The sequence below is a fragment of the Eurosta solidaginis genome, chromosome 1, assembly GCF_040869045.1.
Source record: "Eurosta solidaginis isolate ZX-2024a chromosome 1, ASM4086904v1, whole genome shotgun sequence".
In the NCBI taxonomy this organism is placed as follows: Eukaryota; Metazoa; Arthropoda; class Insecta; order Diptera; family Tephritidae; genus Eurosta; species Eurosta solidaginis.
In genome coordinates, this window is record NC_090319.1 from 228,916,007 (window position 1) to 228,938,808 (window position 22,802).

The 22,802-nt window shown below is 43.7% G+C and overlaps 1 protein-coding gene and 1 long non-coding RNA gene across 5 annotated transcripts in view; one reads left to right on the top strand and one right to left on the bottom strand.

Moving 5' to 3' along the window:
- The window catches only part of mRpS11 (mitochondrial ribosomal protein S11), a 170,072-nt gene extending 156,632 nt beyond the window's left edge, over positions 1-13,440 (bottom strand). The window contains exon 1 of one of the 4 annotated variants that reach the window (XM_067760209.1): positions 13,120-13,436. In XM_067760209.1, coding sequence (XP_067616310.1) covers positions 13,120-13,301 — 182 coding nt within the window. In that variant the 5' untranslated portion in view covers positions 13,302-13,436. Of the gene's footprint in view, positions 1-13,119 lie in introns of all 4 variants that reach the window. The other 3 variants (XM_067760207.1, XM_067760210.1, XM_067760208.1) reach the window with 3 other exon arrangements.
- The window catches only part of LOC137237050 (uncharacterized), a 154,704-nt gene that overhangs the window by 117,693 nt on the left and 14,209 nt on the right, over positions 1-22,802 (top strand). The gene's annotated exons all lie outside the window — the stretch shown is intronic.

Genomic DNA, 22,802 nt, shown 5'->3' on the forward strand with positions numbered 1-22,802 from the left:
CATTTTGTACGCGTTATTTTATCTAGCTTACTTGACACAAGATGTAGTAGAATTGCATCACCAAGCTGTTGAGTGCTTGCCAAAGATTGCATTGCTCGAAGATTAACATTTATGGTGTCAATAAAGTTGCGAAGTGATGAGGCATTCGACGACGAAAGTTGTGAGAGATCATAAATTTGCTGCATGTGGGACTGAAATATTAGACGACTGTTGTTAAACCGACTGACGATGAGATCTAATGCAGTGTTGTAATTGGTGCTGGTGACTTCAAGGGACTGTATCAATCGCGAGGCTTCTTCTGTTAGACAAGACCGTAGATATTGAAATTTTTCTACTTCGTTTAGGTCTCGGTTGTTATGCACCAGAGTGGTGAACACATTATAAAAATCCAACCACTCCAACTGTTTCCCACTGAATTTGGTTAGCTGCAGCTTTGGCAAGTTGATGCGATGAGCTGGGTGGCGTTCTACCCGTGTGCTGCTAAGCTGGGCTGGTGATGAAATTCTTTGTAACTCTTCCATTTGGTCGAGAATTTCTGCCTTTGCTTCAACATATGATTCTTCAAATAGCACACGATGTTCTTCATTTAACTGCGATTCATCAAGTTCTTCCAATTGGGTTTGTAAGGTATCGAGTGTACTAAATTGTCGCTCAACCAAACTGAGCTTTGCTGTTAGCTGGCGAAGTGAAAGTGATTCTCCGTCCAGCACTCCGTGGTGTATTGACCGCAAGCGTGTTAATAAGCTGTCACGCTGATGAATTTTAATGCGAATCTCTCGAGCGATCGGTTCATTTGTGTTGGACGGGGATGCCCCAGATGCGCCATCATTTTCGGTGATGGGTTCTTGATCCATTTCCAAGTGATGTTGATGGTGACGATAAAATAAAACGATAATTTATTGCGATTCTGTTGGGAGCCAGAACAATTATCCGGCTCGAAGGACCTTTTGGTGACTTGTACAGCTTTTTCTACAAGTTTCTGTTTCTTATTTAAAAAAGAAAACGCGAGACAATTTGCTTGTTTAATAAAGTGTACTTCATTCGATTAAAGTTACAATTCGATTGAACTTAAAAACTAAGACACCGCTCAAAATAGGTAAGCTGTAAAATATTAGTCATAGGAATTTTCCGTGGAAAAGTCCTGTTGTTCCAAATTGACAAAACACAAATTAGACATCGGATGATTTCATGAGATGGCTAATTATAATATGCACGACAATATAAAATTGATACACCTTAAAGTCGTTTAAACAATATTTTTATTGTTTTTGTCTTTATTAAATTAAAAATACAAGAGCAAAACAATTGTTTCGACACATACGTAGTGTCTTCACCAGTTGCTACGATCAACTAACCAAAACAAAATAAAAATAAACAAAGTAAGCTTAACTAAATCAAACAAACGAATTTTGAAAAAGCTAATACAATGTAACAAGTTAAAGAAAGAGAGTTACAAGAACAAAAAACAAAGTAATTATATATGTCTGTATGTATAACAATAAACGGAACCATCAAACATTACTGAAGAGCTGCGAATAGACTCGAATACAGTGGGCCTGTATCACGATTTACCGAGTCACTTTTGTTTACATATATATGTAAAGATTCTAGAATATTTAATCTGCTATTATTTGTTTCTGCTTTTATTAATTGACAATCGTCTTCGCTTATTCGGTGCCTATTCGATAAAGCATGTTCAGCGATTCCACTTCTCGGGTCAATATTCTTTATATATTTTAAATGCTCATTTAACCGAATTCGTACAGTGCGGGACGACTGACCAATGTACTTAGCGCCGCATATATTCCCATCGTCGTTTTTCTGCGAGCACGTTATTGAATACACGCCCGGCTTGTCCAAATTTTCACATCTGTCCTTCGTTGTTTTCAATAGGAATTTTAACTTTGTTGTTGTTTTTGTAGCTTTGGACCTAAAATAAAACGCGATATCGATGGAAATATCGAATTCGATATATATCGGAAGCCCACCTCGACTGATCGATTTATTCCGGTTGAGTCCAATCACCACCTTTCCCACAAATTAGCCGCTTTCAATTCTATGGCTCACCGGCTAGTAAATGTGCCGCTCAGTGATTCGGCATACAAAAAAGAAAAGGGAAAAATCGTGAGCATCGCGAAAACAAATGGTTATAGCTCCAGCATTATATTGCAAATAATTAAAAAGCACCACAACAAAAAGGAACGAAGGGAGAGTAGTTCATTTTTTGACCCAGTTGGCGTGGATGATAAGAAGACTTGGTGTAGCATGACTTATGATCCAAACAGCTTTAATGACTTACAGAAACTTTATAGGCAAGTAAATGTAATGTTGGCCCTAAAAACAACAACAAAGTTAAAATCCCTATTGAAAACAACGAAGGACAGATGTGAAAATTTGGACAAGCCGGGCGTGTATTCAATAACGTGCTCGCAGAAAAACGACGATGGGAATATATGCGGCGCTAAGTACATTGGTCAGTCGTCCCGCACTGTACGAATTCGGTTAAATGAGCATTTAAAATATATAAAGAATATTGACCCGAGAAGTGGAATCGCTGAACATGCTTTATCGAATAGGCACCGAATAAGCGAAGACGATTGTCAATTAATAAAAGCAGAAACAAATAATAGCAGATTAAATATTCTAGAATCTTTACATATATATGTAAACAAAAGTGACTCGGTAAATCGTGATACAGGCCCACTGTATTCGAGTCTATTCGCAGCTCTTCAGTAATGTTTGATGGTTCCGTTTATTGTTATACATACAGACATATATAATTACTTTGTTTTTTGTTCTTGTAACTCTCTTTCTTTAACTTGTTACTTTGTATTAGCTTTTTCAAAATTCGTTTGTTTGATTTAGTTAAGCTTACTTTGTTTATTTTTATTTTGTTTTGGTTAGTTGATCGTAGCAACTGATGAAGACACTACGTATGTGTCGAAACAATTGTTTTGCTCTTGTATTTTTAATTTAATAAAGACAAAAACAATAAAAATATTGTTTAAACGACTTTAAGGTGTATCAATTTTATATTGTCGTGTGTGTGAGTCGTTTACCGCTCTAAACTAACTATTTAATTATAATATGATAGGTGCGAAGAGTATGATATGAAATTCTGCTTGTGATTACGTATGAATGTAGGCACATATGTTTGCATTCATAGCAACATGTGTGTATGTATGCTTGTGATGTATGCTGCAGCGACGAAAGCGATGAAGGTGGATGGGCAATAGTTATGAGCTCAAAGCGAAGGAATAATTGGAATGCAAGTGATGACAACAACAAAAGCGATGAAGATATGTTAACATGAGTGTGCATGGAGTTAGAGAACAATTGCAATTTCGATGATAGCGAAGACTGATTGGAAAGGCAGGTGTGGCGATGATAATTTATTAGGTAGGGGCGCGAACAGTAGCTATATTATCAAACTGTCTTTGTTGTACCACTGTTGTTATTGTATTATGACTAATATACTTGTGATTTTCAATAAATTCACTACAAATGATGAGTTTCAGCTATACTCCGTGCTCCACACTTAGGGAGTTGCTAGAAATTTTGATACTTTTGAAAATTTATCTTAAATTATCGACAGAAATGATAAAATTTTTGAATTATTTGCGCGCTCACTTTAAAACAATACTTCACACCAAACTCCTCAGGGAACTTGGGGTGGGGAGGGAGGGATGGCCTGAAGGTTTAATGTGGCCATATAAATCGTTCCCGAGATGGTCGGGCCAGCACCTTAATGGTGCTGTTACCGGAGCGTATCGGATCTGTATCCGACAAAGGACCATCACATCGATAACACTCCCCAAAGCCTTCGGGGAGGAACCTAATCGCTACAACAACAACAACTTCACACCAAACAATACAATTGATGATTTCTAGATTTGCATCGCTTGACCGGACAGATAAGCCTTGACGTTCTAAGACACTGTCCCTGCGGCTGATGTCGGGATCAAATATATGATATTGCACAGTGTGGTGTATGATAAACGCGAGGCCGCCTCCCTTTCCGCTCTCGCGATCTTTTCTGTGGACATTATACCCAGAACAGGTCTGCAATGCAGATCTTGCTGAATGCGGATGTTGTGCCGCTTCAAGAAGTCGACTATCTCCGTGATCTTCCCAGTTAATCCATTACAGTTTAACTGCGACGGCGGAGACGTCGTCACTCTGGGAGTAAGCGACGGGTGACTACGCCTGGGTTGTGGAAGGCCAGAACGCGATTGCTGTTGTGGCCCTGGGACTAGACGTCCTTGGGAGGCATTGGTGTACCCGGTGTATTTAAGTATGCGGCCTGGCAACATGGCGCAATGAAACCCGTCGGGGGGTTGCCGTCGCGGAGACCAGAACATCTAGGAAAGTGGCACCGTCCATGGCAGGAGCTGCATTGGGCGGATGTCGCAAACGTATATATTCTGTGCTGGCAAACGGTGCAAAGGGAGGTATGGACTAAGAGTCTGTTTCCCTGACCTACATAATTGCTGCCGGAAAAGAGAGGGGAAGAAGACGGGGGCAGGGGTTGATGCTCGGCATTGCTCCCGACTCTACTACGGAGATTGTAGGTATGAGTGGGAGCAGCCGTGTGAATTGGTGGTGCCGTTAGGCGAGAGCAACAGCGGGTACTTATTGTGGCGTGCTGAGCAGCGGGGCTGCTGGAAGGTAGTGGGGGGCGCCTTAGAGCCTTACTCACTGGCAACAATCGCATTATCTTAGGCGATTTCAATGCCCATCACGATCTATGGCATTCAAATTTGCGGGCGGACAGTAGGGGTGAGATGTTGGCGGACCAAATAGAAGAAACAACGTTCTGCACAATAAACGGAGACGCCCCCACACGTATGGTAGGAAGCTGTCACAGTTCGTTAGATATCTCAATATTGAGCGCAGGACTAGTAAACTGCGTCAACTGGCAGCCGATGGTAACATTGGCATCCGACCACCTGCCTATACTTATTTCGTTCGAGCGTACTGCCGACTTCATCGTTACAGAAAAACGCACTTTCATAAACCTTAAAAAAGTACAAATCTTTTACATACAACCCATTTGCTACCCTCCCTATCCCGACTGATGCCCGCCAAGGGGAGCGTGCTTTCCGCAAGGTCATTGAATCCGCCTCGGCACGTTTCATTCCCGCCGGGAGAATTCCCGAAATTCGGCCCCACTTCCCGGTGGGGGCCGCAAATTTAGCGAGAGAACGTGACCTTATAAGACAGCTCGACCCAGGCGACCCCCCCCCCCCCTCAGCGGGTTAGGAGATCAGAATATACCGGCGGTAGGTATGCCTGTCGTAAGAGGCGATTAAAATACCAGATTGAAGGGGCTGTGTAGCGCAACCCTTCAGGTTGCCAGCGCAATATATAGCTTCTCCAAACCCAATTGTCAACCTCACCTATCCGCGGCGAATCCTGTTTCATTAACAGACGAGGATCTGGCGACACCAAGCTCCTCATGGAACTTGGCGGTGGGGAGGGAGGGAATGGTATGAAGGTTTAATGTGGCCATATAAATCGTTCCCGAGATGGTCAAGCTAGCACCTTAATGGTGCTATGGTACCGGAGTGTACCGGATCTGTATTCGGAAAAGGACCATCACATCGATAACACTCCCCAAAGCCTTCGGGGAGCAACCTTATCGCTACAACAACAACAACAACCCAGGCGACCCCCAAATAAGGGACATAAACCAACGCATCAGATTGCTTGTGGATGAACACAAGCGGGCGAAATGGGAGAAGCACCTAAGAGGTTGTAACCTCTCTGCCGGTGTGGGTAAACTTTGTTCCACCGTAAAGTCCCTATCGAATCCGTCTAAGCTCATTGACAAAGTTTCCATCGCCTTCGGCGATAAAGTGCTGTCGGATTCGAAAAAATGCACGAGCGCTTTCTGCCGTCAATATGTAATGTATTCTACGGTCGACAAATATAGACGGAGGGCCAACAGACACGCACATAAACATAAATTCAGCCCGTCACCAATTACCATCACCGCCAGAGAGGTTTAAGATGCCATTGTTACGCTAAAGCATCCAAAGCAGTGGGCCCAGACGGCATAGCCATGCCGATGCTTAAAAGCCTAGGGAAAGAGGGTTTCAAATACTTAGCACATGTATTCAACCTGTCTCTTTCCACCTTTGTCATACCCGAAAAATGGAAATTGGCAAATGTGGTCCCGCTACTAAGGCCTGGGAAACCAGCTAACATAGGAGAGTCGTATCATCCGATATCTCTCCTATCGCCAGTAGCGAAGACGCTTGAAGCCGCTTCCCAAGGCAGTCGGTTCTATGTACCGGAGCGACTCGGGATTTTTCCCGACCAAGGACTGACCCGACGTCCACGTAACTTTTATAAATCTTTTGTGGCTCCTTGCTGCTCACGCCCAAGGGCGTCCCGTAGTCTACGCCTAAGCGCCCCTCCACTACCTTCCAGCAGCCTCGCTGCTCAGCAAGCCACAACAAGTACCCGCTGCTGCTCGCGCCCCACGGCGCCAACAACTCAAACAGCTGATACCACTCATAATTACTACCTTCGTAGTAGAGCTGGTAGCAATGCTGAGCATCAGCCCCTGCCCCCGTCTTCTTCTCCCCCCTCTTTTCTGGCAGCAATCGTGCAGGTCAGGGAACAGACTCTTAGTCCCTACTTTTTGCACCGTCTGCCAGCACAGAATATATAGGTTTGCGACATCCGCTCAATGCAGCTCCTGCCTTGGGTGGTGCCACTTTCCTAGATGTTCTGGTCTCCGCGACGGCAACCCCTCGACGGGTTTCATCGCGCCATGTTGCCAGGTCGCAAACCCAAATCATCCGGGTACCCCAATGCTTGCTCAAGGGCGCCCAGTCCCAAGGCCACAACAGCAATTGCGTCCTGCCTTCCACAACCTAGGCGTAGTCACCCGTCACTTACCCCTAGAGTGGCGGCGTCACCCCTCATGCACTTCAGAATTCTGCAGTTAAACTGTAATGGACTAACTGGGAAGATTACGGAGATAGTCGATTTCATGAAGCGGCACAACATCCGCATTGCTGCGATTCAAGAGACTAAACTCACAGCAAGATCTGCATTGCAGACCTGCTCTGGGTATAATGTCCACAGGAAGCACCGCGAGAGCGGAAATGGAGGCGGCCTCGCGTTTATTATACACCACTCTGTGCAATATCATATATTTCATCCTGGCATCGACCGCAGGGACAATGTCTTAGAACGTCAAGGCCTTACTGTCCGGTCAGGCGATGCAAATCTAGAAATCATCAACATCTACATCCCTCCTGTCACCTGTTGCCCCAGTGGATACCGCCCTAAAATCGAGGCCTTACTCACTGGCAACAATCGCATTATTTTAGGCGATTTCAATGCCCATCACGACCTATGGCATTCAAACTTGCGGGCGGACAGTAGGGGTGAGATGTTGGCGGATCAAATAGAAGAAACGACGTTCTGCACAATAAACGGAGACGCCCCCACACGTATGGTAGGAAGCTGTCATAGCTCGCCAGATATCTCAATCGTGAGCGCAGAACTCGTAAACTGCGTCAACTGGCAGCCGATGGTAACATTGGCATCCGACCACCTGCCCATACTTATTTCGTTCGAGCGTACCGCCGACTTCATCGTCACCGAAAAACGCACTTTCATAAACTTCAAAAAAGGAAAGTGGGAAGAATATAAATCTGCAACAGACAGCAGCTTTGCTGCCCTCCCTATCCCGACTGATGCCCGCCAAGGGGAGCGTGCCTTCCGTAAGGTTATTGAATCCGCCTCGGCACATTTCATTCCCGCCGGGAGAATTCCCGAAATCCGGCCCCACTTCCCGGCGGAGGCCTCGAGCTTAGCGAGGGAAGGCGACCTTATAAGACAGCTTGATCCAGGCGACCCCCAAATAAGGGATATAAACCAACGCATCAGATTGCTTGTGGACGAACACAAGCGGGCGAAATGGGAAGAGCACCTAAGAGGTTGTAACCTCTCTACCGGTGTAGGTAAACTTTGGTCCACCGTAAAGTCCCTATCGAATCCGACTAAGCACAAAGACAAAGTTTCCATCGCCTTTGGCGATAAGGTGCTGTCGGATGCGGAAAAATACGCGAGCGCTTTCTGCCGACAATATATATAGCATCCTACGGTCGACAAAGATAGACGGAGAGCCAATAGACACGCACATAAACACAAATTCAGCGCGTCACCAATCACCATCACCGCTAGAGAGGTTGAGGACGCCATTGGTCGCGCTAAACCATCCAAAGCAGTGGGCCCAGACGGCATAGCCATGCCGATGCTTAAAAACCTAGGGAAAGAGGGTTTCAAATATTTAGCGCATGTCTTCAACCTGTCTCTCTCCACCTTTGCCATACCCGAGAAATGGAAAATGGCCAAGGTGGTCCCGCTACTAAAGCCTGGGAAACCAGCTAACGTAGGTGAGTCATATCGTCCGATATCTCTCCTATCGCCAGTGCAAAGACGCTTGAAGCCATTTTGCTCCCTTATTTCCAAGCACATTTGCAGCTAGCCCCTCATCACCATGGCTTCAGAAAACTCTATAGCACTACCTCCGCGCTAAATGTCATTAGCACCCAGATAAATTGCGGTTTGAATCAATACCCCCACCATAGAACAGTACTCGTAGCGCTAGACCTATCAAAAGCCTTTGATACGGTCAACCATGGCTCATTACTGCAAGACCTGGAAGGGTCTACCCTTCCCCCATGTCTTAAAAGGTGGACCGCAAATTATCTGGGTGGTCGGCAGGCATCGGTGCAATTCAGAAACGAAACATCAAAACCAAGGAGAATTAAACAAGGGGTGCCACAGGGTGGTGTCCTATCCCCACTTTTGTTTAATTTCTACATATCTAAGCTAAACCTGGCATTGTCACCGACTAAATCTTCCGCGACCTTATTTACAACATGAACGCCCCAAATGTCGACCATATTGAACATCCACGTCGATGGCACTACGCTACCGACTGTCCTACACCCCAAAATCTTGGGTGTGACGTTTGATCAGGATCTACATTTTGGTGCGCACGCAACCGCAATTGTTCCGAGAATTCAGAGCCGTAATAAAATCCTCAAATCCCTTGCTGGCAGTACCTGGGGAAAAGATAACGAAACGCTCATGACCACATACAAAGCAATTAGCCAGCCGATTACGTGCTACGCGTCACCCATATGGTCGCCAAGCCTAAAAACTACCCACTGGAAGAAACTACAGGCCTGCCAAAATACTGCTCTCAGAATCGCCACGGGCTGTCTTCTTATGTCCCCAGAACACCATCTGCATAATGAGGAGAGATTACTCCCCATCAGGGAGAGAAATGAGATGCTGACCAAACATTTTCTGTTGAATACCCAGAAACCTGGGCATCCCAACAGACATCTGATTGACGAACCAGCACCGCCTAGGGGCCTAACGAGTCATCTCCGTAAGCATTTTGAGGAAATACGGCACCTGAGAACCCAGCCGTATGAAGCGAAAAAACACAAGCAGGTCCTTGGTGAACTCCATAGACAGGCGTCGGACCTTTATGTCGGGAATTGCCCGGTGAATCCAGTACTTGAAGAAAAATATCCAAAACTCGCGGAAGAGGAACGCATACTCCCCAGGGAAACGCGTGTCACTCTTGCTCAACTTCGTTTTGGATACTGTAACAGGTTAAACTCTTACCTATCCAGAATCAACCCCGACATACAAAATGTATGCCCCGCTTGCAATGTGTCCCCACATGACACCAACCATCTCTTTAATTGTAATGTGGAACCAACGCCTCTAACACCCCTTTCCTTATGGTCCACCCCTGTTGAAACGGCAAGTTTCCTTGGACTCCCGTTAGAGGATATTGATGACAATTTGTGATCGGTCGCGGCTATTAGGTGGGGCGAGCATTGCTACAACAACAACAACAACAACAACAACAACAAGACGCTTGAAGCCATTTTGCTCCCCTACTTCCAAGCAAATTTGCAGCTAGCCTCTCATCAGCATGGCTTCAGAAAACTCCATAGCACCACCACCGCGCTAAATGCCATCAGCACCCAGATAAATTGCGGTTTAAATCAAAACAAACACCATAGAACAGTACTCATAGCGCTAGACCTATCAAAAGCTTTTGATACGGTCAACCATGGCACGTTATTGCAAGACCTGGAAGGGTCTACCCTTCCCCCATGTCTTAAAAGGTGGACCGCAAATTATTTGAGTGGTCGGCAGGCATCGGTGCAATTTAAAAACGAAACATCAAAACCAAGAAGAATTAAGAAGGGGTGTCACAAGGTGGTGTCCTATCCCCACTTTTGTTCAATTTCTACATATCTAAGCTACCTTCACCACCAGAAGGAGTCACTATCGTTTCATACGCAGATGACTGCGCAATAATGGCCACAGACCCAGGCCCACAGAGCGATGAGGTCTGCAACAGAATAAACGGCTACCTCCCTGATCTCTCCAGTTTTTTCGCGTCGCGAAACCTGGCAGTATCACCGACTAAATCTTCCGCGACCTTATTTACAACATGGACGTCCCAAATGTCGACCATTTTGAACATCAACGTCGATGGCACTACGCTACCGACTGTCCTACACCCCAAAATCTTGGGTGTGACGTTTGATCAGGATGATCTACATTTTGGTGAGCACGCAGCCGCAATTGTTCCGAAAATCCAGAGCCGTAATAAAATCATCCCTTGCTGGCAGTACCCGGGGAAAAGATAAAGAAACGCTCATTACTACATACAAAGCAATTGGCCAGCCGTTTACGTGCTACGCGTCACCCATATGGTCGCCAAGCCTAAAAACTACCCACTGGAAGAAACTACAGACCTGCCAAAATACTGCTCTCAGAATCGCCACGGGCTGTCTTCTTATGTCCCCAGAACACCATCTGCATAATGAGGCGAGAATACTCCCCATCAGGGAGAGAAATAAGTTGCTGACCAAACAGTTCCTGTTGAATACCCAGAAACCTGGGCATCCCAACACACATCTGATTGATGAACCAGCACCGCCTAGGGGCTTAAGGAGTCATCTCCGTAAGCATTTTGAGGAAATACGGCACCTGAGAACCCAGCCGTATGAAGCAAAAAAAACACAAGCAGGTCCTTGGTGAACTCCACAAACAGGCGTCGGATCTTTATGTCTGGAATTGCCCGGTGAATCCAGTACTCAAAGAAAGGTACCCAAAACTTGTGGAAGAGGAACGCATACTCCCCAGGGAAACACGTGTCACTCTTGCTCAACTTCGTTCTGGATACTGTAACAGGTTAAACTCTTACCTATACAGAATCAACCCCGAAATATAAAATGTATGCCCCGCTTGCAATGTGTCCCTACATGACACCAACCATCTCTTTAATTGTAATGTGGAACCAAGGCCTCTAACACCCCTTTCATTATGGTCCACCCCTGTTGAAACAGCAAGTTTCCTTGGACTCCCGTTAGAGGATATTGATGACAATTTGTGACCGGTCGCGGCTGTTAGGTGGGGCGAAGCACTGCTACAACAACAACAACACCAACAACAACAACACCAACAACAACAACAATAGTATGACAGTCCTAAAAAGATTCTTTTCCGGCAGATGCAGCAAAACCATGGTAATAGGCTAGTTGAGGGGTCGACTGCTAATACGCTACCAAAAATATCGAGAGAGGTGTCAAACGGCGGGTCTTGACATCAGTATTAATAATCCGAAGGCGGAAAATACAAATTTTAACTCGTTCAAAAGATATTAACGAAAAACCGAAAAAAGACCCGCGGGTACCTCCGAAACCGGGGGTGGGATACATAGTATTTTTGCGCAGAACACCTTACTGCGTGGGCGGCCTTCGTTCGCGATTATAAAAAATAACCCTGGGCTACGCCATACCAAGTCCGGGTGTGTGGTATAACCGTTGCTACCGCCACGGAGATGGACAATTTTTTTGTGGGTACGAACACAACAACAACTACATGAAAATCGCCAACTTCAACTGCAGATATCTCCGGTAATTGTGCAGTTTAGGGGCCCCACCCTAAAATTGGGCCTTTTTTTTTTTGAGTGAGGTATCAAAAGACGCGTATTCACGTCTAGATCAAGAATCCGAAAGCGGAAGTTAACTTTTTTTACCCGTTCAAAAGATATTAACGAAAAACCGAAAAAATACCCGTGGGTACTTCCGAAATTGGGGGTGGGATCCATAGTATTTTTGCGCAGAACACCTTCCTGCGTTGGCGGCCTTCGGCCGCATTATAAAAAATAACACTGGGCGGTAATAGTCTAGTTGAGGGGTCCACTGCTAATACGCTACCAAAATTATCAAGAGAGGTGTCAAAAGACGCGTATTAATCTCTAGAACAATAATCCGAAGGCGGAGAAGAAAAATAGTATCTCTGTCCGGAGATATTTGCAGTTGAAGTTGGCGATTTCCATGTGGTTGTTGTTGTGTTTTTACCCACAAAAAAATTGTGCATCACCGTGGCGGTACTCCATCGATTACTCTGATGTAATGCGGAGCTAGAATATATAGTTGAGGGGTCGACTGTTAATACGCCAAAAATATCGAGTAAGGTATCAAAAGACGCGTATTAATCCCGAGAACAATAATCCGAAGGCGGAAAAGAAAAATTTTATCTCTGTCCGGAGATATTTGCAGTTGAAGTTGGCGATTTCCATGTGGTCGTTGTTGTGTTCGTACCCACAAAAAAAATTGTGCATCACCGTGGCGATAGCCACGGTTATACCACACACCAAGACTTGGGATGGCGTAGCCCAGGATTATTTTTTATAATCGCGGCCGAAGGCCGCCAACGCACAAAGGTGTTCTGCGCGAAAATACTATGGATCCGACCCCCGGTTTCGGAGGTACCCGCGGGTCTTTTTTCGGTTTTTCGTTAATATCTTTTGAACGCGTTAAAATTTTTATTTTCCGCCTTCGGATTATTAATACTGATGTCCAGACGCGTCGTTTGACACTTCTCTTGATATTTTTGGTAGCGTATTAGCAGTCGACCCCTCAACTAGACTATTACGCATATTTTTTGTATGAATTGTGGTTAATTTTGGGGCACTCGGGTGGTCCAAAGCGAGTACTCCATACATGCATGCATGGAGTACTCGCAATTTTTGCAGGGATTCTTGCTTACCTTTGAATTAACCCGTCTATATCAATTGACTTTTCTCCAGAGGTTCCCTCGTCCTTATCAGGCAATGAAGCCATCATTCCTTTCCGATCTTCAGCTTTGAGAAAAACTACACTCGAGTGTAACTTATGGGATTGGTTTCGAACACACTTGCGGAATTCAGAAAATAATCGGCACACCAACATTATACCGAATAAATAATTGTGGAAATATGAGAGTTATAAACTTAACTTCACTGACCAGTGCTTAACTTCTTATTTAGGGGAAAATTATGTATAACGCAACTAGTAATACTTTTCGGCGATAACCTAAAGACCCCGTCACATAAGCAGTTTTTCATAAAGAACCGTTTAACTAAACCTTGTATTTTTAAAGGGGGAGTCAATGGTGCCGTATGTCGAATCGCTGTAGTCGTATCCCTAACGTAATCACCTGTTTATCGTTACGACGGTAAACCTAAAACCAATTAAGGGCGAATTAATGGTGACTTATAACCATAAAGCCATAACCAGATAAATGAGCTGATCGAACCTACCTTATGGAAAGGAATGTAATCGATTAATGGTGCCATACCATAACGCTAACGCCATAACCAATCAATTGGTTTTTGGTTTCTCGCCATATCCATAACCTAAATATATTTGAGTTGGTGAATTTAATAACTTTTTTTAGTTTTTCTTCATTGTTTTGGATACGTTATGACTAAGAGACTTATTTTTTGTGGAATATGTTTGTAATTTTTTGCGTTTTCTTCATTTTTATGAAATTTTCACGATTGTTAGGTTAAGGCACCATTAATCGATCACATTGAGATGGTTATGGATATGGGTATGGTTACGACTATTACGCCAATTACACGGCTCAAGTATCCTTGTGCCAATTACCAATTTGCGCAGGGATTTGCCCGGTGTGTGCACTGGTTGCGCTATTTGCGCAGAGAACTGTGCTAAAATCAAAACGATTTTGATATTTACGCATGTCTGCAAATATTGCACATGCTTTTTTCTTCGTGTGTGGTGAATGTGACACAGTTTACCCGTGGTTTCTGATAATATAACATCAGTAATTGTTGCTTAAAAATGTTAATATCGAAGGCGTAAGGACCATCTCTAGCTTGTAACAGGAATTCACACAAATTCAATAATACATAATAATTTTTTATACAATTATAACAATGTTTCATTTGTTGCGCTAGTTGAAAAATGAATATTGCGCAGTGCTGCAATGAGTTGAGCTGGTCTTGCAACTAAAATATATATATTATAAATACAATGGAAAATAAACGCTTCTGGTGCGACTTTTTCGACTTATACTGTGAATTACCAGCACTGTGGAAAATAAATAGTGTTTTTTATACAATAAGTGCCTTTTTTATACAATTAAAACACATGTTTCATTTGTTGCGCTACATTAAAAATGAATATTGCCCAGTGTTTTTGAGCCGTGTATGTCAAAGTTTTTATTTGCACAAATTCCGTCGTTTTATATTTGCGCATGGCTTTTGTGTCATGTATTGGCCGTCTATGGCGTTTGGGTTAAGGAAGTTTAATTTGGCTTTTAAGCCGGAGTCATTGGTGCCGTATGTCGTATCGCTGTATCCGTATCTCTAACGTAATCAGCTGTTTATCGTTACGACGATAAACCAAAACCCAATTGGTTGGCTACGATACGGTTACGACCTTAGCGGCACTAATAATCGATTGCATTGATTCTCATAAGGTTGGTCGAATCAGCTGTTAAAAGGTTACCGATACGGTTACCGATAAAGCACCAATGTATCCAGCTTTAGTTGGCTACGATACGGTTACGACCATAGCGGCACCAATAATCCATTAGGTATTAGTCTAGTTGAGGGGTCGACTGCTAATACGCTACCAAAAATATCGAGTGAGGTGTCAAACGACGCGCCTTGACATCAGTATTAATAATCCGAAGGCGGAAAATAAAAATATTAACTCGTTCAAAAGATATTAACGAAAAACCGAAAAAAGACCCGCGGGTACCTCCGAAACCGGGGGTGGGATCCATAGTATTTTTGCGCAGAACACGTTTCTTTTAAAAAACAACCCTGGGCTACGCCATGCCAAGTCCGGGTGTGGTATAACCGTGGCTACCGCCACGGTGATGCACAATTTTTTTTTGTGGGTACAAACACAACAACAACCACATGAAAATTGCCAAATTCAACTGCAAATATCTCCGGATAAAGATACAATTTTTTTTTCTGCCATCTGCTTATTGTTCTCGAGATTAATACGCGTCTTTTGACACCGCTCTCGATATTTTTGGTAGCGTATTAGCAGTCGACCGCCCAACTAGACTATTACCATCGATTACATTGATTCCCATAGAGCTGCAGACAATGGTGCTTTATCGGTAACCGTATCGGTAACCTTATAACAGCTGATTCGACCAACCTTATGCCGCTAAGGTCGTAACCGTATCGTAGCCAACCAATTGGTTTTTGGTTTACCGTCATAACGTGTTACGGTCTACGGTTATGGTCTGCTGTTACGGTCTACTTGAGAGAATCGACGTGCGAACGCCCTAAAGGCTAGGATAGGGAAATAAGGTGGCATCGCTAACTAATCCATTGGTGTGGGAAAATTCCCAATAACGGCAACCTCCATGGCATAACTATACAAGGGGCCACCGGAATTTAGGTGCGTCGGTGGCCATGGATTTTGAGGGTGGGATATAAGCACCGGGCGTCGCAACATCACCCGCGGCGCCCCCTATGTATATTCGGCCCTTTTCTTTTTTGTCTTTAATTTTTTCCAGCTTTTTTGTTATTATTTAATTTTTCAGCGTTTCTTTTGAGTTTGATTTAAACTGTTAGAAACCGGCCATGTCCGGTTCGGTATTTTTTTTGCGTCAGTTTTTTTTTGAATTTTTGAATTTTTAAATCTTGGAATGTCTAACGGTTTGTCCGTGGCATCCGGTCCGACCGGATGTCGTTTTAATTTGAATTATAAGCGTTTTGAGTCGGTCTCTGCGCTTTTTGACAGCTAGTTTTGATAGGCATGATAGGAACTTTTTTCTGTTTATGGCGCAGGAACAGTAAGGTTGGCAAGGACCCGCCTCAGCCGACAATGACTAGCCACTGTGCACCAACACATCATGCCGACCGCCTTCCTTACTGATTCCACTGTGAATGCGATTCCATAACAGATGGCGCCTGAAGCGCTGACCGCGGGGTTCAGTCGGGTCAGCCTGTGAGGTTGACCATCCCACCAGTCCGAGTGAGCAGCCACAGAGCTGCCACCTACGTTGCGGTGGGATGGTTAGACGGATCAGGTTGTCCGGGCTGGTCATCGGGGGCAGTAGCGGAGGGAGCCACGAGACTTTACGTCAAGTCTCCGGAATTTTTTTTTATTTTCACCCAATGAGGCAGTGCTGAACGCACTTAGTTTTTTTTTGTAATTGGGGTGTTTTTTTTTGTAACCGGAAGTTGTCCGCAGTCGGCGATGGAAAATTATATGTCCGCTAAATTGGGATTTTTTTTTGTAATATTAAATTTTTTTTTGTTGTATATATAGACCTCTTATGCCGAATTTGTGTTGTCTTGTGTGAGTGTGTGTGCGAGTTGTACGGATCCAAGCTCAGCCACGTCTCAGGTGGTACCACCGAATACCACCTGGATTGTGACGGGTGAGCTGGGATCCCGCGCGGCACCCCTACCTGTCCCACCAGACTGGGGGAGCGGTTCCGAAACCGCTCCACCCATTGCGGCGGAGGCAGGAGGGGTGTCCAGTGAGAATGGACGGGCGGCCTCAACACCCCCAACCAGTCCCAGGGGCAAGCCCCCTGGAGACTGCCCCTGCGTTGCGGCTGGGCGTGTTGAGACTGACCCGTGTGTGCCTGGAGCGGACCCTAGTGGCCCCAACCAGTCTCGGAGGGGGGCCTTAAGACCCCCTCGCACTGCGGTTGGGAGCACTAGGGGCAAGTATGAATGGATTTATGTTTTTTTTATTAGCCTGTATCCCGAGTGCCTTCGGCAGGGGGATGTCAGCATTCCCATTGATTTCCGACTTATATCCAAAGTATTTAATCGCTTCTTTTTCCAGCTTTGGGAGGTTTATTTTTTTTTTTTGCATAAAATTTATATACCCAAACCTTTTTTTTATTCTTAACTGCCTTACGTGGCAAAGGTTTTTTTTGACCTATCAGTGACCATTTTTTTAATATGTCGCGCGACCAGTCGTTCGAACCGGGCCGGAATACCCCGTTTGGGAGTGCAGGGAATTACCGGGGAAACCAGAAACGGGGTAATAAAAATAGAGGGGCTTTCTCTCAGGCCAGGCGTCCCTTAGTGGTGCACACCCCAGTAGGCGGACAATATGGAGACCCCGCGTTAATAAACATGGGCTCGGACCTGAATGGCCCTCGCGAAAAACTGGACATACCTGTAAGCACCAGTCATGTGAACGCGCACGATATCTCGGGGCTAATGCCCAATGCGGCGATCTACGCACCCGAAGGAGCTGGTGCTTTACCACCAAACCAGGAGATGGGAAATTTCGGAGACGCTACAAGCGATCGGACCTTAGGAATGCAGGACGAAGCCACTCGTGGAGGCTCGTGGGTGGACGTGCTACACCAACTGTTCCAGGCTTCGCAGGAGGAAATGCGGATGTGGTGTGTGAAAGCTAAAGTAATTTGTGCTCCTCTTTAAATTTTCAAATTCATTGTTTATTGTGAGTCTTAATTCTTACAACCTGTGTCTAAACATTAATAAACGTGACATTTGTCTGTGGAAAGTAAGATCCTCTGTCCAGGTGATCTCCAATTCAACTTTACTAACTTGGCAGTATATTGCGATTGGTGCTCCTGCTTTGTTGTTGTCAGTCAACTTGTTTTTCTTTGACACCTTCATCAACTGTGTATCTTCCCGCCAAAAGTTTTATAGTCACTGAAGTTTGTTTGTGCTTCAAGCTTTATTTTGTGGTTTGCGTCTATGCTAAACTTGAAGCCTGCGTCATAATAATCTAAGCTGCGTTAGAGCTGCCACCCAGTTTCTTGGAGCAATATTTTTTGGCCCGTTTTTTTCGAACACCATGGATCAAGTCAATGGTAAACGTCGTGGTGACGACCTTAATAACGAGGTTGATAGCGCCAAAAAGGTGCAAGGGATCAGCGGCTTCTCTCCTAGTTTAATGCAAAGCATGGATCAGCGATTTGCCAAGTTCAACGATCTGATTGCTAAGCAAATTTTGGACTCGGAAAAAAGGCTCATCGAATTCGTATGCAAAAAACTAGAAGACAAATTTGTGGTGCTGAAGAAAGAGGTCAGTGAGCTTAATGCAAGAGTTACTCAGCTGGAGAGTGTGTTCGAGCGCGTTGGTTATCTCGAAGAGGAAGTAAAAAAACTCAAAAACAATGCGTCAAAGCAAGAGAGCCATATTGCCGCAAGTGAAGTCCGTGTACACGGAATTCCCTTTAAGGAAGGAGAAAACTTAGCAAGTGTCTTTCATCACCTCTGTTCCACTCTTAGATTGCAACCAATACCTATAATGAGCATTTTTCGGCTACGGAAAATAGACAACAGCGTGACAGATCCGGCCGTAATAATCAAATTTCAGTCGCCGACAGACAGAAACAAATTGCTAAAAAGTATAGGCACCTTTAGGCGCCAAAACAATCCAAACATCAAGGGTCTGCAATTAGTTCATGTGGGCATAAATTCAAATGCTCCGATTTATGTAAATGCTTCGCTGTCTAGGCAAAACTATGCGATCTTCAAGGCAGCGATCCGTCTAAAGAAGAAAAGGAAGGTAGTGGCGGTTTTTTCTAAGAAGGGTCTGGTACATATCAAACGAACAGCCAACGCCAGCCCTGAAGCAATACATAGCTTGGATTTTCTAGAGCGTCTTGAGAATACCGGCGAAGAAAGCGCGAGTTCCTTTCGAGTTGATGATGCGCCAACGAATAATGATCAATAAATTAATTTCTATGTATGGTATATTACTTAAGTTCTTGAGTCTCTTCGTTTCTGTCTTTATCTCTCCCTATCATACTTGTAAACAATCACTTATGTTGTCTTTATCGTTACGCATCGCAGAGCATTCTTTATATCCCATATATAGTGATGGTCCTAGACTATAGGTTGTCTAGTTCCAAAGACTGCTTACATACACTGTTGCGCGTATTCAACAAACGTACTAAAGGGCTCAAAGTCATCCATCTTAATGCGCAAAGCCTATATAAAAAGCTGGATGAATTGAGATTCATATCTGAGGGTTCTGATATAGATGTTATATGTATTTCCGAAACCTGGTTTTCTTCATGTCACAAAAATGATTTGGTGCAACTAAATGGATATCAACTTTTCAGGGCTGATAGACGTGGTCATGGTGGTGGTGTTGCTATATATGTTAAAAGTAGTTTATCCTGTAAACTTTGCTGCAGTGCTAGTCCAAGTGATTTTGTCGAATATGTGTTCGTAGACGTGTTCTCTGTAAATAATGAAAGGCTTCTTATCGGCTTTGCATACAGACCTAATCGTGGAGTTGACTTCTCTGGCTTTATTGAATTTCTCGAGCCTCTACTTATAAGCTATGATAATATAATCATCGCTGGGGATTTCAACTCCAACCTTCTCGTCGACTCAACTCTAAAGCTAAGTATGGAGTCTCTTGGACTTTTCCCCACCAATTTAACTTCACCTGCACACTTTACTGACTCAAATTCTTCTTTGCTGGATTTATTTTTTGTGAATGATCCCCTGAAATTGCTCCACTACGATCAATTGTCGGCATCATGCTTTTCAAAACACGATCTGATATTTCTTAGTTACAACTTTCAAACGTCACACATACAATGTTCCTTTACATATCGTGATTTTAGAAGCATAGATTACAGTTCCCTTAATGCAGCGGTGGAGTCGGTTGAGTGGAGCTTGATTCGTACACTGACATCGGTCGATGATCAGGCATCATTCCTACAGAACCATATTATTAGGCTTTTCGACAACTATGTGCCAGTGAAACTCAAAGCTGCTACACACAATAATACCCCTTGGTTTAGTGCCAATCTAAAACACTTAATTCACCAGCGTAACCTTGATTACTCATGATGGAAAAGATACAAGACCCTGGAGGCTCACAACTGCTTCAAAACAGCTAGGAGAGAAATTTTATAATAACAAGTTTAGTGCTGCTTTGAGTTCGAAGGAAACCTGGAAGTCGATTAAACATATTGGTATCGGAAAATCCAAATGTGATATTTCTGTCCTCCCTGATGTAGACATTAATGAGATAAATATAAATTTTGTAAATCTGCCAATCTCAACTGACAATATATGTGCTGATAATTATTGTATTCGCGCTAATGTTGATTTTGGTCCTCTTGAGTTTTCTAGTGTCGATGATTGTGATGTCGTTCAAGCCATTCTTTCAGTAAAGTCTAATGCTATGGGGTTCGATGGTATATGTGTGAAATTTTTAAAAATAATTCTTCCTAAAATCCTTCCTCACTTAACCTACTTGGTTAACTCTGTGCTGACGTCCTGTGTATTTCCCAGATGTTGGAAAGTTGCTAAGGTAATCCCAATCCCCAAGCAAAACAAGGAGTATAGGCCTATAGCTATTCTGCCTTTCCTTTCCAAGGTCGTCGAACGAATTTTGCACTGCCAGATAAATACTTATGTGCAGAATAATAACCTTCTCACAGATTCCCAGTCTGGTTTCAGGTCAAATCGTAGCTGTAAAACGGCGCTCCTATCGGTGATAGAGGATATTCGAGAACAAGTTGACAAAAATTTTACTGCTTTCCTGACTCTTCTCGACCATTCAAAAGCGTTTGACTCGGTCGACCACACCGTTCTCTGCAAGAAGCTGGACAACCTATTTAATTTCTCCAACTGTGCAACAGCCCTAATCAGATCGTATTTGGCCGACCGAACTCAGGCAGTAAGTGTTGGTAGCAGAAAGTCTGACTTCGTCAGTGTTTTAAGAGGAGTCCCACAAGGCTCAATCCTTGGTCCCCTGTTATTTGTTTTGTATATAAACGATTTGCCTGGTGTTCTCAAGTATTGTAATATTCACATTTATGCTGACGACGTACAATTGTATATGTGCTGTCCTAGTGATCGTACCAGTTCATGTATTAATAACTTAAATTACGATTTGTGTCAAATTGGTACGTGGGCTTCTATGAACGGCTTATGTCTTAACCCTAAGAAGTCGAAATGTATAGTCATTCATAGAAGGTCACTAGATAAAAGTGGAATGGAAAATTTAATTTTAGACAACACTATTATAGAATACGTTGACCAGGCAAAAAATCTAGGTATAGTTTTTAACAAAACCCTGACATGGAAAGATCACATCTTCCGCACAGTGGGAAAAGTGTATGGGATGCTTCGTACACTCTGGCTTACACAATATTTTACTCCGTTACATATTCGTCTACTAATAGCAAAAGCGTACTTAATACCTACGCTCCTTTATGGATGTGAGGTTTACTCCAATTGTGACTATGTATGTAATAGGAAACTTAATGTTGTGTATAACAACATTGCTAGATACGTCTATGGGTTGAAAAGACTTGACCACGTCTCTCAACATGCTTACAGGTTGCTAAACATTTCTTTCGATAACCTTATTGAACTTAAAACGCTCACCACGCTACATAAATTAATATATATGAAGGAACCTGACTATCTGTATCGGAGGCTAAATTCCAGTCGTCTAGATCTGTTCTCCTTACCCACTTCAGACATCGTATGCTAATATCTGATCGCCAGTTTTTCATTAATTCCATACGTCTTTGGAACTCGCTCCCTTCTAGACTTAGGCTTATAAGCAATGCTCTGCTCTTCAATAAAGAATTAACAAGTTTCTATAATAACCTAGACAATTAAAATACTGATTCCTTCTAAGCAAATGTACTCTATCATTCCTTTATTTATCTATTTACTATTTATTAAATATATTATTTGTTGTAACCTTTTCTTAGCCATAGTCATTAGCTTTAAGTTTCAAGATTAGATTGTTCCTATTTTATGCCTTTTACCGACTAGCACTGTAAAATAATTTTTGTCAAATTGTTGTGCTGGGATGAATTGCCTAATAAATACAAATACAAATACAAATACAAATGGGCTCAATTAGAGCCAACATGGCCCAACTCAACGCCGCTCTCGAATCCACGCAGCAAGCAAACCAGCAACACAGGAACTCGAGTAGGATGGACCGTAACCCATTGCCATCGGTAGTACCACCAATGTACCCGACCCCAAGCAGCATAGCCGTAAAACCGCAGGAGTGGAAAATCGCATTCGACGGCACTGGGAGCGTAGCCGATTTCCTCTTCAAATTGAACACCTTGTGTGAGCGCACACAATGCCCTGATGAACAAATAATGGCCAGTTTCCACTTATTCCTTTCGGGACGAGCCGAAGAATGGTACTGGCTGTTCACAAAACAAAACCCAAATGCGACATATGCCTTTTTGTGCTACTCGTTGAAAAGAGAGTTTGGCACTTTGAAAACGGACCACGAGATCATGATGGAGATCTCCATGCGGAAGCAAAAGGCAAGTGAGTGTTATGACGTGTTTCACGCGGACATAATCTCCTTGAACGCGCGCTTAAGGGAGCCGATGTCAGAGCTTCTACTGATTGACATAATAAAAAGGAACGTCAACAGTAGCCTTAAGCTAATGCTTTTTAATGCGGACGTAAG